Source organism: Balaenoptera musculus, chromosome 1, assembly GCF_009873245.2.
Source record: "Balaenoptera musculus isolate JJ_BM4_2016_0621 chromosome 1, mBalMus1.pri.v3, whole genome shotgun sequence".
In the NCBI taxonomy this organism is placed as follows: Eukaryota; Metazoa; Chordata; class Mammalia; order Artiodactyla; family Balaenopteridae; genus Balaenoptera; species Balaenoptera musculus.
In genome coordinates this window covers 179,273,089-179,289,134 of record NC_045785.1, presented here as the reverse complement: position 1 = coordinate 179,289,134, position 16,046 = coordinate 179,273,089, and the positions used below count along the sequence as shown (strand labels likewise).

Below are 16,046 nucleotides of genomic sequence, written 5' to 3'. Positions count from 1 at the left end.
ACTACAGACTGTCTTCCAAAGTACCTGTGCCATCTTGCATTCCCACCAGCAATGAATGAGACTTCTACTACTCCACATCCTCACCAGTATTTGGTGTTGTCACTGTTTTAGATTTTAGTCATTCTAGTAGGTGTGTTGTGGTATTTCATTGTTGTTTTAACTTGCAGTTCCTAACAACATAATATGTTGAGCATCTTTCCGTATGCTTGTGTGTCATCTGTGCATGCTTTTGGTGAGATGTCTGTTCAGATCTTTTGCCCATTTTTAAATTGTGTTGTTTGTTTTCTTGTTATTATCTACTTCATTTATCCTATCAGAAACTTTATATTTAAAATGCATCTCTTCTTAGTAGCTCATAGTTGGGTCTTACTTCTTTTGTCCTTTTGATATTCTTTATGTTTTAGTATGTTTAGTCCATTAACGTTTAATATCATCATTCTTGTGGTTGGCTGTTAAGTCTAAATTGTTTTCTATTTTTTCCCACTGATTTTTGTTCCTCTGTTTCCTCTTTTCTACTTTTTTAAAAATTATTTGAATTTTTTTTGGAATTTGAGTTTAATATACTTATTGGCTTTTTAGAAATACCTTTTGAATATTTTTTAGTGACTGTTCTAGGGACTACAATACACTTCACTAACTTTTTATAGTCTAATTCATGTTAATATTATACCACTTCTTAAAATGAGATACTTTGCCTTTATTCCTCTTCTGCTGTCCTTTATGTTGTAATTGTCAGATGTCAGTTATCTTTATAAATCTGAAACCCCACAGACAATTCTATAAATTTTGCTTTAGACAGACATATATTTTTAAGAAATTAAGAGGAAAATAGTCTTTTCTATTCATTCTAATGGTAACCATTTCTAATACTCTTCTTTGGTTTCTGAAGTTCTAACTTTCCCTCTGGTATCATTTCCCTTTAGCCTGAAGGAGTTTCTTACACTTTTCTTGTAGTATGATTTTGATGGCAGCGCATTTTGTTAGATTTTATTATTGGAAAAGTCCTTTATTTCACGTCTTTGAAGGATTTTTCTCTATACATAAAATGCTGGTTTCACAGTTTTTTTGTTTTGTTTCCTCATCATTCTGAACTTTAGGCTATTGTTTCATTGTCACCTGGTTTCCATGATTTTGATGAGAGTCCTTGGTCTTATGACTGTTTTTCTTTGGCTGCTTTTGAGATAGTATCTTTATGTTTGGTTTTCAACAGTTTGACTACAATGTGCTTAGGTGTGGTTATTATTTTGTGTACATAATTTGGGATTTGCCGAACTCCTTAAACTTGTAAATTTGTGTCTTTCATAAAACTGGGAGGTTTCTGACCATTATTTCTTCAAATAATTTTCTGCTTTAATTTATCTTTTGTTTCTTTCCTGGGAGTCCAATTACATTACTTAAGATGTTTTCACATTTGTTCCAAAAGTCCCTGAACTCTGTTCCTTTTTCCATTCCTATTTTCTTTGTTTTTCAAATTGGATAAATTCTATTGATCTGTGATCAAGTTCACTTACTCTTTCCTCTGTCATTTCCATTCTATCTCAAAGTCCATCCAGTGAATATTTTTCAGATATTTTAGTTTTCTATTTAATTTTAAAGTATTTTCTATTACTCTACTGATTTTTTTTCTTTGTTTATTACAAGCATTATTTTCCTTTACCTCACTGATTTTAGTTATAAGAGCTGCTTTAATCCTTGTCTGATAATTTTAATATCTAGATCATCTAGAGGCTAGCAGCTATTGGGTATTGTTTTATTTGTTTGTTTCCTATGAAAATAGGTCACATTTTTCTGCCACTTCACATATTCAGTAATTCTGCATTGTTTTCTGTTTATTGTGCTTTGTGGTGAAGCCTTGGATTCTCTTGTATTCCTCCAAGAGTATTGATGTTCTTGTTTTAGAAAGCAGTTAATTTGATCCAGCTCAAAAGGAAAACTCTGTCACCCTTGCAGTTGGCAGTGATTCAAATCTTAGTTCAGGTTGCTTTTATTCGGCCCTATGCATGTACGGTTCAGGGATCAGCCAATGTTGTGTAAATTTTTACACACAGTCTGTGGTTTCTCTTCTCTGCCTCTCCATATTCTGGTATTTCCCAGTCAGCCAGAGCAATGTTTAACCAAATACCTGGGCACCCTGTGACCTGGTCAAGTTGATACATAAAATTAACTATCACACCATATTAGGCTCGTTGTTATGTTTTGGAAGACACACACTGTTCACGTAAAAAATTCTGGTTTACTCTTCATTAACTTTCATGCAACTTAAAGTTACAAACTATTGACAACAGTTTCTTCTTTCTGCACTGTAGTCCCTCAGATCTACCTGTATTTTTAATCCTCCTTTTCCCTAATAGTATTGTCAGATAAAACTTTCTGTGATGATGAAAATGCTCTATATTCTATATCTCCACTATCCAATATAGCTTTGAATTTGCTGCATGTTGCTTTGAACTCTTGACATGTAGCTAGTGTGATAAATAATTGAATTCTTAATTTTAATTAATTTTATTAAATTTAAGTTTAAACAGTCACATTTGGCTAGTGGCTATTGCATGGACAGTGCTACACTAGAACATATTTTTGCTTTCTTTGTTAAAATGTATTAGTTATCTGCATGTCCTCTTTGGGAAAATATCTATTCAGGTCTTCTGTCCATTTTTTATTCAGGTTGTTTGGTTTTTGATGTTGAGTTGTGTGAACTGTTTATATATTTTGGATATTAACCCTTTTTGGTCATATCATTTGCAAATATTTTCTCCCATTCTGTATATTGTCTTTTCACTTTGGTGATGGTTTCCTTTGCTGTGCAAAAGCTTTTAAGCTTAACTAGGTCCCATTTGTTTATTTTTGCTTTTATTTCCTTTGCTTTAGGAGATGGATCCAAAAAAATATTGCTACAATTTATGTCAAAGAGTACTCTGCCTATGTTTTCCTCTAGGAGTGTTATGGTTTCTGGTCTGACAGTTAGGTCTTTAATCCATTTTGAGCTTATTTTTGTGTATGGTGGTAGAGAATGTTTTAATTTCATTCTTTTACATGTAACTGTCCAGTTTTCCCAGCACCACTTATTGAAGAGACTGTCTTTTATCCACTGTATATTCTTGTCTCCTTTGTTGTAGATTAATTGACCACACATATGTGAGTTTATTTCTGGGCTCTCTATTCTGTTCCATTGATCTATGTGTCTGTTTTTGTGCCAGTACCATACTGTTTTGATTAGCTTTGTAGTATTGTCTGAAGTCAGGGAGTGTGATTCCTCCAGTTCTGTTCTTCTTTCTCAAGACAGTTTTGGACATTTGGGGTCATTTGTGTTTCCATACAAATGTTAAGGTTATTTATTCTAGATATATTAAAAATGCCATTGGTATTTTGATAGGGATTGCAGTGAATCTGTAGATTACTTTGGGGAGTATGGTCATTTTAACAATATTAATTCTTCCAGTCCAAGAACACAATATATCTTTCCATCCATTTGTGTGGTCTTCAGTTTCTTTCGTCAATGTCTTACAGTTTTCAGAGTACAGGTCTTTTATCTCCTTATTCCTAGATATTTTATTCCTTTTGATGCGATGGTAAATGGGATTATTTCCTTAATTTCTCTCCCTGAAATTTTGTTGTTAGTGTATAGAAAAGCAACAGATTTCTGTATATTAATTTTGTATCCTGCAATTTTACCAAATTCATCAATGAACGCTAGTAGTTTTCTGGTGGCATCTTTAGGATTTTCTATGTATAGTATCATGTTATCTGCAAACAGTGACAGTTTTACTTCTTCCTTTCCAGTTTGGAGTTCTTTTATTTTGTTTTCTTCTATAATTTCTGTGGCTAGAGGACACACAGATAGCCATCAGGAACATGAAAAGATGCTCAGTATCACTAATCATCAGGGAAATGCAAATCAAAACCACAATGAGATATCACCCACACCTGTCAGAATAACTATTATCAAAAAGAACAAAAATAGTAAATGTTGGTGAGGGTGTGGAAAAGAGGGAACGCTCGTACACTCTTGGTGGGAAAGTAAATTGGTGCAGCCACTGTGGAAAACAGTATGGAAGTTTCTCAAAAAACTAAAAATAGAACTACCGTATGACCCAGCAGTTCCACTCCTGGTTATATATCTGAAAAAAAACTAAAACACTAATTCAAAATGATACATGCACCCCACTGTTCATGGGAGCATTATTTACAATTACAAAGATATAGAAGCAACCTAAGTGTCCATCAACAGATGAAAAGATAAAGACGATGTGGTACATATATAGAATGGAATATTACTCAGCCATAAAAAAGAATGAAAATTTGCCATTTGCAGCAACGTGGATGGACTTGGAGGGTATTATGCTCAGTGAAATAAGTCAGACAAAGACAGATGCTGTATGATATCATTATATGTGGAATCTAAATAATACAACAAACTAGTGAATATAACAAAAAAGAAACAGACTACCATTTATTGAGAACAAACCTAGTGGTTACCAGTGGGGAGAGGGGTAGAGGGAGGGCAATATTGGGGTAGGGGATTAAGAGGTACAAACTATTATGTATAAGATAAGCTGTACAACACAGGGAATATAGCCAATGTTTTATAATAACTATAGATGGAGTATAACCTTTAAAAGTTGTGAATCACTATATGGCACACCTGTAACTTATATAACGTTGTATATCAACTATACTTCGATAAAAAAGTAAATAAATAAAATAAATGTAGCTGAGTAGCAAATTTCTCCAATACAGTTGTCCCTTTGTATCTGAGGGTTTTGCATCCTTGGATTCAACCAACTGTGGATCAAAAATATTTGAAAAAAAAATGCCAGAAATTTTCAAAAAGTAAAACTTGAATTTACTGCCTGCCAGCAACTATTAACATCATATTTACATTGTATTAAATATTATAATAATCTAGAGATGATTCAAAGTATATGGGAGGAGGTATATAGGTTATATGCAAATACTATGCGATTTTATTTTTTTAATAAATTTATTTATTGTATTTATTTATTTTTGGCTGCGTTGGGTCTGTTGCTGCCTGCGGGCTGTCTCTAGTTGTGGTGAGCAGGGGCTACTCTTCATTGTGGTGCGCGGGCTTCTCATTGTGGTGCCTTCTCTTGTTGCAGAGCACGGGCTCTAGGCACATGGGCTTCAGTAGTTGTGGCACGTGGGCCCAGTAGTTGTGGCTCACAGGCTTAGTTGCGCCGCGGCCTGTGGGATCTTCCCAGACCAGGGATCAAACCTGTGTCCCCTGCATTGGCAGGCGGATTCTTATCCACTGTGCCATCAGGGAAGCCCCCAGTACTATGCCATTTTATATGAGGGACTTGAGCATCCTTGTATTTTATTATCCATGGAGAGTCCTGGAAACTGAGGGACAGCTGTAATTTGCTTTGATTTATTCAGTTAATTAAGTAATAATTTATAGGGTGACACTATGTGTAAAATTTCATGGTAAGCATGATTTTCACTGCCTTTCTCAGTCTTAGCATCTTTTTTAAAAGATCTTTTTTCTGTTTTTTTTTAATATCTGAAAGTTATTGGTCTTCCAACACATACACACAGTCAAAATCCTTTTATCTTTACTGTCATATAAAAAGTAAACTCATGTGTTCTCCTCACAAATAGTCACTGCAGTCATTCCCCTTTTACCAATCTTTCTAACTATGTTAAAATTATTTTATGTCCATATTTTTTTTCCATGGAAACTGTTATTACAGACTAACAGTTGTGCTGCATTTCTGAAGGTTTCTGCCCCTCAAGTATTTTCTGGGAAAATTATTTTTAAGCTTGTCAAGAGACTTCCCTCTTAATCTCTGCTAATTTCCTAAGTGTTGATAATTACTACTGATTGAATTAGGTATTGTTGATCTCTTTTATAGAAATAATAACTATCTTTAATAGTAAGACCTCACAATGAATGATTTTATATGCTTAATTTTAAACTGTAGATATGACCATTTCACACACTGATGATTTTTACTTAATATATTATAAAATTTTCAATTTGTCTCATGATATTTTGATTTTTATCATTTCAGGACCACCAAACAATTTTGAGAGCATGGGCTGTAAAAGATTTTGCTCCAAATTGCCCTTTGTATGTCCAGATCTTAAAGCCTGAAAATAAATTCCATATCAAATTTGCTGGTAAGTTTGGCCTCGAATGAGATCCTTTGAATTGCCTCAAATTCCCATTTTGATTGTAAGAGTTATGTCTCTGAAGTTAGTGGTAACTTATTGCATTCATGTTTCTGTAGAACAGAAGAATTTCCTTTTTATCATCTACTTGTTATGAGGATTTATTCACTTTAAAATGTGAATCTTTGTGGTGAATTTTTACTTTTTTATATAATTTGGTGATTTTAGTAACCGAATTTGCTGGATACGTTAGTAAGCTTGAATAGATTAGCCGTGATTAGTTGAGTACATAATATAGACACAGGTTTCAAATGTTATACGTATTAATTTATACTTATGTTTACATATAGATAGACAATACTTTGCTATAGATCATTTTATATACATATAAACTTACCACGGAATAGAATAACATAATATATTCAAGTATTTTAAATAGACTTAATTTGGGGGTAGATTTTGAAAACAATTCAAGAACAAGATACAGGTGAATTTTTCGTTCAGGCGCTGCTTTTAAAATAATTATCCACAAGACATTAAACTGTTAGAAAATTGAACAGTAAAATGGTACTTTATTTTTTTCTTAAGTGCTTCTGTAGGAATTAATTTTGATCCAGGCAGTAATTTATATACTTTTTTTTTCAAATATAAGAACCATTTTTATAAAATTTCACCTTAATGGTCTAAACCTTCAAAAGTCGTTAAAATGTAAATCATTTTAAGTATGCATTTGCAAAATGTATGTCCTTCAGAAGATGTATTCACATACCTTAAAATGCTTACCTATTAGTATATGATATTTAAAAGAAACATTATAAACACTAAGAAATTTTAAAATAATGATGAGAATCATGAAATTATTGCTATTCAATTTTCTCTGACTCATCTTTTAACCTTGCTGCTAATGACATCACTTTTTTCTAAAAAAGTATAGGAAACAACTTAAAGCAATGACTCTCAACTTTGGCAGCATTTTGCAATCTGTTTTGAAGATTTTTTTTTAAAGTACTAACCAAAGATTCTGAGAATTTAAATGGTTTCTGAGAATGTAAATGGTTTAGATGGTGCCAGGGTTTCTTTAAGCCTGTTTCCTAAACCGAAAATTAAAAGTAACAGTACCTCCTTTGTAGACAATCTTTTGAAATTGAATGGAAAAATACATGTAAAGTATTCCATTCTTGACCAGCTACATTTGTTATTAACATTCAAGAAGTGCCAATTATTTATCTAAAAAAACCTTTGTAACTAAGCTGCCTTATTTTTATTATTATTTAGGAAAAGAATACTTTTGCAAAATTTTCATACCTCATAATGACTTGCTATGATAAAATTTTTAGGAAGGTAGTAATGGCACAGCACTAAAGTTCTTAAAAATATATTTAACTTTGAGTGCCAACATTTAAGATTTAGCTCAGCATATTAGTATTTTTGCTTCTATATTTTTCTCTTGTTAAATGGCCATAATGATATAATGTCTCTATTCCATTGTTTAGAATTAGCAGTAAGGATTAAATAAATAATATTTAATAAGACATATTAGGTCTTCAATAAATGAATATTGAATGTGGATCTTAAAACAATATGTAGTTTGGGAAAACAATTTTTAATTTTGAATGTGCTATAACTAAAATTCAGAGCAGATTTCAGTTTTTCTCCCTTTAGCAAGCCATTGATGTGCTCACAACACACCAAACTCACTGAAATTGTCTATTTTTACAAACAAAAAATTACAAAGACGATTTGAATTGATTCTCTTTCACATCCTTATTTTGCTGTTATTTCGATAAATCCATCAAAATGAACAGTTTTAAAATTCTATCCCAATAGTTTATCTCATTATTTCTCATTGATGGCATCTGCTGAAATCCGTTTTAATAATGTCTGTATTCTTTTATGGCTGAGATTAAAACATCTCAGAGGAACTCTTTTTATAATATGAAAAGATGAAAGCACCCTGGTTTCATTAAAATGCCATAAGAAACAGTTTGGGGTGATGTATGAGACTCTCAAACCAATATAATATGCTTTATATCTCAGCATGAGGTTAAAAAGATTATGGACTTAACCTTTCAAAAGGCAGTGTATCAAGCTGTCATTTAGTTGGTGTGGTAGTTTGTTAAAATAATGGCTTCCAATGAGCCATGCTCCCTGTGTCTGTGTCCTGTTGTGATTCCGCGTTGCGGCTTCTTCCATGAGGAGGTGGAATCTATTTCTCCACCCTTTGAGTATGGGTTGTCCTGTCACTTGGCTTTGACCAATGCACTGTGACAAAAGCTGCATTGTGTGACTTTAGAAACTAAGCCTTAAAAGGCCATCCAGCCTTTGCTTGCCTTTCACGGGAACACTACCCAGAGACTGCTTGTGAAGAATCCCGATTTAGTCTTTCCAAGGATGAAAAATCACATGGAAAGTGAGGCTCATCCATCCCAGGCACCCCACCTCCCTAGCTCCCAACTTACCCATCAACCAACCCAAAAAACCATGCTGACCCACAGAATGTTGAGAAATGAAATGATTATTTTAAGTCACTAAGTTTTGGAGCCATTTGTTATACAGCAATAGATAATGAATACTGTTTGTAATAAAATAATAATTGCTTTAATCTTAAATCATATTTACTTGGTAATATTCATTATACTTTTGTCCTTGTAGTCTCATGAGTATTAAATAGCATGATTCCAATTATCACAAGATATAAAATATATTTTTATTTCCATTTATTTAATTACTTTCTTCAGTTCCCCTAAATTGTGGAACTCCTAGCATGACTATCATTGATGTATTTTTTTAAAGTAAATCCACGTTTTTAAAATATGAAAGGGAGGAACTTCAAAATTCAACTGATATGTATGGAAAATATTAGAAAGCAAAAACAATGTAACAACCTAGTAACTATTACTTTATGCAGATATACCATTTATATAATTCATGGATCATTTTCTCCTGAACAAAAAGACTGTAAGCATTCATTAAAGTAAATTATGGAATTGTTACACTATTATTTGAATGAATTATTATATGAATTATTATAGTATTAATTATAAATACAATTATCTTCTACACTTTGATCAGATTCACAGAAGAAAAGTCCATATGGACATGATTTCAGCAATAGAAAAGATATGCTCTTACTCATGTCAACAAGAGAGAAAGTTAACATAGTGAGCCTAGAGTTAGAAAGAACAAAATCCTCAGCAGAATAATAGTTACAATAAAAGATTTCTGAATAAGAGCCCAAGTACAAATTGTAATGATTCAAATAAAATGAAAATATCCTTCACAGATAATTTGATTCTTTTAATCACCACAATTTTCAAGAAGAAAATAAACTCAATTTGGTTCATAGAAAAACAGTATTTATTTTCAACAGTTTGCCCCTTTTTATAATAAATTTGTCAAAGTGAATAGATACATATTGCAAATTACGGAATGAGGCTGACCCCAGTCAAATCTTCGTTCTACTATGTAATGACTGCATGATCTCAGGCTTCTCGATCTCTCAAGCTTGAGTTCTTCAATATGTACAGTGAGGGTAATAAGAGAAACTATCCCATAGGGTTGTTATGATTAAAAAAAAATACTCAAAAGAACATCAGCCACTAGTAATTAGTACCTATCAAATTGATGATTGTCATGAATCTTGAATACCTATGTCTCATCCTCCTAATAAGTCTGTATTATCTTTGTCTCCGGAAAAGTAACTGAGGGTTTCCCATGAAGCTTTACAAAGAGCTTATTATAGACATTCAAAGAGCACATAATTTTCAGCTTGCACGTATTTTCCAGAGAACAGAAAAAGAAAGATGTCTCCCTAACTCATTGTATGGGATTATGGCCTTGATACAAAACTCATTAAGCATAGTATGGGAAATGATAATTAGAGACCAATTTAATTGATTAACATAGTTGAAAAATTATAGAAAATATATTAGCAAAGTAATGTATTTAAAAAATAATGTATCATCACCAAGTTGGAATTATTCTAGAAGTAGACCATCATTTTAAAGGAGAAAATATTATTATTACTTCAATGGATACAAAAAAGCATTTGAGAGAGAATTCAACATCCCTTCAAAATTTTGAGAAAAGAAAAATATAAAATGCTAGGAAGCTACAAGTAAGGAACTCCTTAACCTAAGGCAAGTTATCTACAAAATAACCTAGAGGAAAACAAATATTTAATGGTCACATATTGAGAGTCTGTCTTTAAGATTATGTACAAACAAGGATGCCTACCAAAACCACTTTTACTCAGTATTGTCCTGGAAATCCTAAGGCATGCAGTAAGACTACAAAAATAAATAAAAGGAATAAGTATTGGAAAAAGAGAAATAAAATTGCCATTATCCACATATCATAAGATTTTCTACAAAGAAAATTCAAAAGAATTTTCTTTTCTTCCTAGAATGCCTTTTCCTTAGGGGAGCTCATCCATTTATTTGATTTCCAAAATTGAGTCTCTCCTTCAAATATCCACTATGAACTCCTGTCTTGTTCCTCTAACTGAATAGTCAGTGTCTCCTGTTAGGTTTCTAATAGCTGTCTCAAAATTAAGCTATCTAGAGATAGTTACTGATTTTCCCTGACCTAAAATCTGTTTCACCCCCATTCTTCCCAGCAGCATCTATTAATACTTAGAACTCAAGCCCAAAACCCATGAGTCTTTCATTCTTCCATTGTTTGTATCCAGCCCATCAAGTGGTATATGGTTCCACTCCCTGAATATCTCAGGCTTATCCACAGACACAACCCTTGTCCATGGCATAATCATGTTTTACTTAGGCTGTTTCAAAACACTCCCTTTCCCTTTTTTCCTGAGTATTTACAAATTGTATCTATAAGCTTATTGCTGCTCTCATATTCCCATCATATTTGCAATAATGAATGTCATTTGTGTCTTGTAGTAGGCAGTTACATCTTCATACCATCGATGTCAGCCTAAACTCACTGTTTCCTCCTTTCAGTATATGGATGCCAACATTCTTCTACAACATCTTTATTTGTATTTTTATTTTTTTATATATTTAAAAAAATTTATTTATTTATTTATTTTTGGCTGCGTTGGGTCTTCGTTGCTGCGCGTGGGCTTTCTGTAGTTGTGGCGAGTGGGGGCTACTCTTTGTTGTGGTGCGTGGGCCTCTCATTGCAGTGGCTTTTCTTGTTGAGGAGCACGGGCTCTAGGCGCGTGGACTCAGTAGTTGTGGCGCACGGGCTTAGTTGCCCCACGCATGTGGGATCTTCCCGGACCAGGGCTCGAACCCGTGCCCCCTGCATTGGCAGGTGGATTTTTAACCACTGCTTCATCAGGGAAGTCCCAACATCATTATTTTTAAAAGACTCTAGTGGATTATTTTTTGTCAACCTCTGTAGATGAAAAATTGAATGGTAATATAGCTTTGGTTATGTTAAATCTTTTTTCCTGTGAAAAATAATTTTGTCAATGCACTTCTTTTTTAGAAGTGGGAATTGGTACTGAACATGGGAAGAGGTAATGGCAGTGTTCCCTAACTATGACTAATAGAAAAATGTGGTTTTATAACATCTTGTACTCTTTGTCAGCCTCTTGTGGGACTAGCAATTCCAGTAAAGCCTCTCCAGGGTCAAATATTTGATCTGAAATTACCTGGAAAAAAGATTACGCCTCCACATTGCTGAACCCTTCATAAATTGTCTCTCCTTAGTGACAAAACTGTGATGAAAAAGGCAAAACATTATAGTAGTTCAGTTTTTAGATGTGTTTCTGTAGCCCACGTTTTAATCAGAATAAAACCAAACCCATATCTTTTTCTTCACTGTACATTCTGAAACTCATTAAAAAAAAATACACAAAACAAAACAAACGGACAAGAAAAATATGTACCTTACTAGGAAAAGAACTCCTTTACTGAAAAGCCTTGAATGAACTTAAAGAATGAACTGTACTCTCCAGTTTGTCACTTGAATGTAAAATCTTTGCTGTTTGTCTCCTAGTCAGATGAAATTACTCAGAAAATCAGTGGGAGCGTGAACCCCTATTATCTGAGTAAATTAATTGCTAATTTTAGGTTCCCACTCTATACTCCCCCTGCCAAATAAAGTGTTAGGTCATCTGTGACTATTCAATTCCCTTTTCTTTATCGACTAATTTTCTTTCAACTACTGCATTCTCTGGAAATTTCCCACTTCATTTTAACAAATATAGGAGGACATAAAAATCAAATTGATAAATTTTCACCCACAAGTAGGAGTAAAGAATGTAAACATACGTTTGTAAATAAATTTGTAGGAGTAAAGAACATAAAACTCAATTTGTAAGTGATTTGTGAATTTTCTATGAATTTTATTTCCCATGCTTCGATGATATTTCCTAAGTAACAGATTTGAATTAAAGTTCATGAATGAATGGAAGAATCAGACCACAATAGTAAAGTGCTGAATGAATAAAATTCCTTCTCCTTCACCACTAAGGCGTGCCGAGAAGAATGATTCATGATACTAGAACTATAGGAGTTAGTTCTAGGAACTTAAAAAAAAACAAAAAAAAGAGATTTTAATTGCAAAAAAGTTAAAATGGGCAAAAGGAAATACTTTCTAACAATATCATTGACAATACTCTATAAACATATGTTTTTCTTATAGTATATAGTCATGGATGGCTACCGTTATAAAAACAGTATTGTTTAAAATCACACACACACACACACACACATATTGGAGAAATGATTTGACTAAAAGTTTAGCCATCGGTTTTTACTGGCTCAGCAGACACTCCAATGCCTCAATTTTTCCTCCCCAAAAAGAGAGTGGAAAAATATTTCTAAGCAATATAAATATTGGAAATTATCTTAGCTGTTTCTAAATAACATATGTATGCACAAGGCTTGGCTTTTACCAAATGGTGAGGTGTGAGTTCTTCATGCTGAATAATTTCATTTCCCATATACACCCACATAGACACCATGTTAAACTTCATTCTTACAACCTACTTAAAAACATAATGCTTTGAATTCTTATATTTTCAAAAGATAAATTACCAAAACTTTGAAAATTCTCCATTTTTAGATGGAAATATTTTCTTTTTGATTTTTGTCTTATTGTGAAGATTATCAGAAACCACTTAACATAAGGCCATCTTCAAACCCAGCACAATTTGGAGTTTTTACTTTTTTTTCCCACTACTTTTCACTTTGCAAAAAAATCAAACATACAGTTTTAAAATTATACAATGAAAACATGTATTACCCCCATTTACATTCAACAGTGAACATTTTCCACATTTGTTTCATCTTCTATTTGTGTATTACACACACACAGACACACAAACACACACATTTTTACATAAGCATGTTTTTCCTAAGAATCACATTCTGCTACATAGCCAAGGTAACATTTTCACCCTGAAGAGATGAAAATCAGCATTTTATTTTTAATTGCATTTGCTTTTTAATTTTTTTTGTAGAAGTAATTTTAGATCAACAGAGGAATGGTATATATAGAACAGAGTGCTTCTATGTACCCTTTCACATAACACACCTTCCTGGAATGTTAACTTCTTATATAGCCATGGCCCATTTAATCAAAATTTTAAAAATTAACATTGCTGTGGATTATTTTTAAGTTAAATGCATTCCTGTATTTTGCTCCTCCTAATAAAATATCAATCATGTATTTGTTTTTCCTTTCTGTGACTTTTACAAGTTTAATATATGGGCCAAACCATATTTCCTGCCTTATCTCTTTGACACTTGATTAATTGCTGCTGACCATTAGGTATTTAAAGCCATTTTCTTGTGGACCACTTATAATTTAATTAACTCAAAGCATCTTTATGTTTTTCTCCATTAATTTTCTTATGGTTGTATATTTCTCAAAGACTCATTTTCATGGTTCTGAAAACCAGAGAAGCGTTTTTCTTCTTCTGTCTTGGGAAAGTGCCAGGCATATTCTATCATAACCTAGGCCTATGATTTTCAGTCTGTAAAGTAGTTTCTTGATATGAATGTTTCATAAAGAAAACCAGGTATATCCTCTTTTATTCTTGCTTACTCATTCAGAACATTTTTATTGAGTCCTACTGTGAGCAATAAATTGTTCCAGGCACTAGTGGTATAATGAAGATGAAGATGGAGTAGCTCTCTATTCCAATGGCAGATTTTCTAATTTTCTTTACCTCTAACCCTTTAATAACCAGGGAGTGCGCCTTTACATTCATCCCAAGAATAGCACTTCAGCTTTTTCTTTCTACGGAGAACTTCATTTGTAACCTTAGAATCCTCCTCCTCAACCCTTGCCACCCTCCTTATATATCAAAACTCATGATCCCAATTATGTTCTAATTTAGTAAAGTTTTCATGATTTGATATAATATCCCTGTTCCTGGAATAGTTACTTCTGTATTGAAAAGAGTCTCTTAAAACACAATTTTTAACCCCAAAAGAATGAGATACTAATACTAGGATAGCCAACAAGTGGAGAGAGAAAATATTATAATGGGATGTTTATTTAATCTAACATTGCCTCAAATCATACTATGTAAGGACATATTGTGCACATGTGCATGTGTGGGTGTTGTGTGTGTGTGCCATTGTGAATTAGGCTTTACTAAAGAATTGGAATGTTGTTGGAGAAGCCATGAAAGGCTAACGAAAGTTTTAGGTAAAGGTGTAAATTTTTAACTAGTTAACAAAGTGACTCCAGGGGAAATATGGAGCGCAGGGAAGAGGACAAAAAGGACCTCATGGGGTGATTATTTAGGAAGTTATTATATTTGTTCAGGTGAGCGATACTGAGAGATTGAACCTAATGGTCGTTCAGGGTGAGAACGGATTCACGAATCATTTCAGACGTTCTCTAGACTTCATAATCAATTGACTGTGAGAACCACAGAAGAGTGAGAAATAATTTTATTTTATCTTTGCAACTTTCCATCTCTTGTTTGTGTATTTTTATATTTAATATGAATTATACTATAACAGTTAACGAATCTATTTGTAGTTGCTTAGATGTTCATTTAACTTGTATGATCTAAAAACTTAAATGATCTGTTAAGAATGTTGAAAAGTAATACTATAACTCAGTAGACTAAAAATACACAAAAATGTATGAAATAGTGAAAAGGAAAAAAAAAAAAGTACAGTTTCCACCTGTGTCGGGGAAACCCCAGGTCTTTCCTCCTGTGTTTCTCTGCTGTGACCTTTACTTCTCACACCGAGCACTTCGCTTCTGACACTTCTGGTCACCAAATGTGTGGGGTTATTTTTTTCCCCACACCAAGCAATTCTGTGCAACACCAGCTGGGTGTCCTACAATTCAACTCAGTTCTGTCACTTTCTATTCAAAGATAGCATCAGATCCCACAGGTTAAGGGACCAGACCTGCAAGACTCCCCCAGATGATGAGGTAAATCGAGCAAGGCCTGGGAGGGTCCTGAGCACAGGAGCCTCTGTCCCTGTGGGTTTGGGGCACATCAGCCTCCCAGGGTGGATGTGTTCACCAACCTGGAAGCCCTCCAAACCCCTGACTACTGGTATTTTATGGAGGTTTCCTCACATAGGCATGACCATTTATTAACTCCACTTCCAGCCCCTCTACCCTCTCTGGAAGATGGGGTTGGAACTGAAAATTCCAACCTTCTAATCACAACTTGGTCCTTCCGGTGACCAGTCCCATCCTGGAGCCATCCAGAAGCCCACCCAGAATCACCTCATTAGGACAAAAGATGCTTCTAGTACTCTTTTCACTTAGGAATTTACAACAGTTTTAAGAGCTCCGTGTCAGCGACTGGGTTGAAGACAAATATAATAACAAGAGATGTTCCTAGTGTTCTTATCAACCAGGAAATTACAATGGTTTCAGGAGTTCTGTGTCAGGAAAACAGGGAATAGAAATCAATATATATACTTTCTATTATCTCACAAAAAGTTTTCAAATAAATA

The 16,046-nt window shown here is 33.5% G+C and overlaps 1 protein-coding gene across 5 annotated transcripts in view; it reads left to right on the top strand.

Moving 5' to 3' along the window:
- The window catches only part of KCNT2 (potassium sodium-activated channel subfamily T member 2), a 267,373-nt gene that overhangs the window by 101,733 nt on the left and 149,594 nt on the right, over positions 1 to 16,046 (top strand). For all 5 annotated transcript variants that reach the window (XM_036868239.1, XM_036868233.1, XM_036868249.1 and 2 more), the window contains one exon: positions 6,033 to 6,141. In XM_036868239.1, coding sequence (XP_036724134.1) covers positions 6,033 to 6,141 — 109 coding nt within the window. The remainder of the gene's footprint in view (positions 1 to 6,032; positions 6,142 to 16,046) is intronic.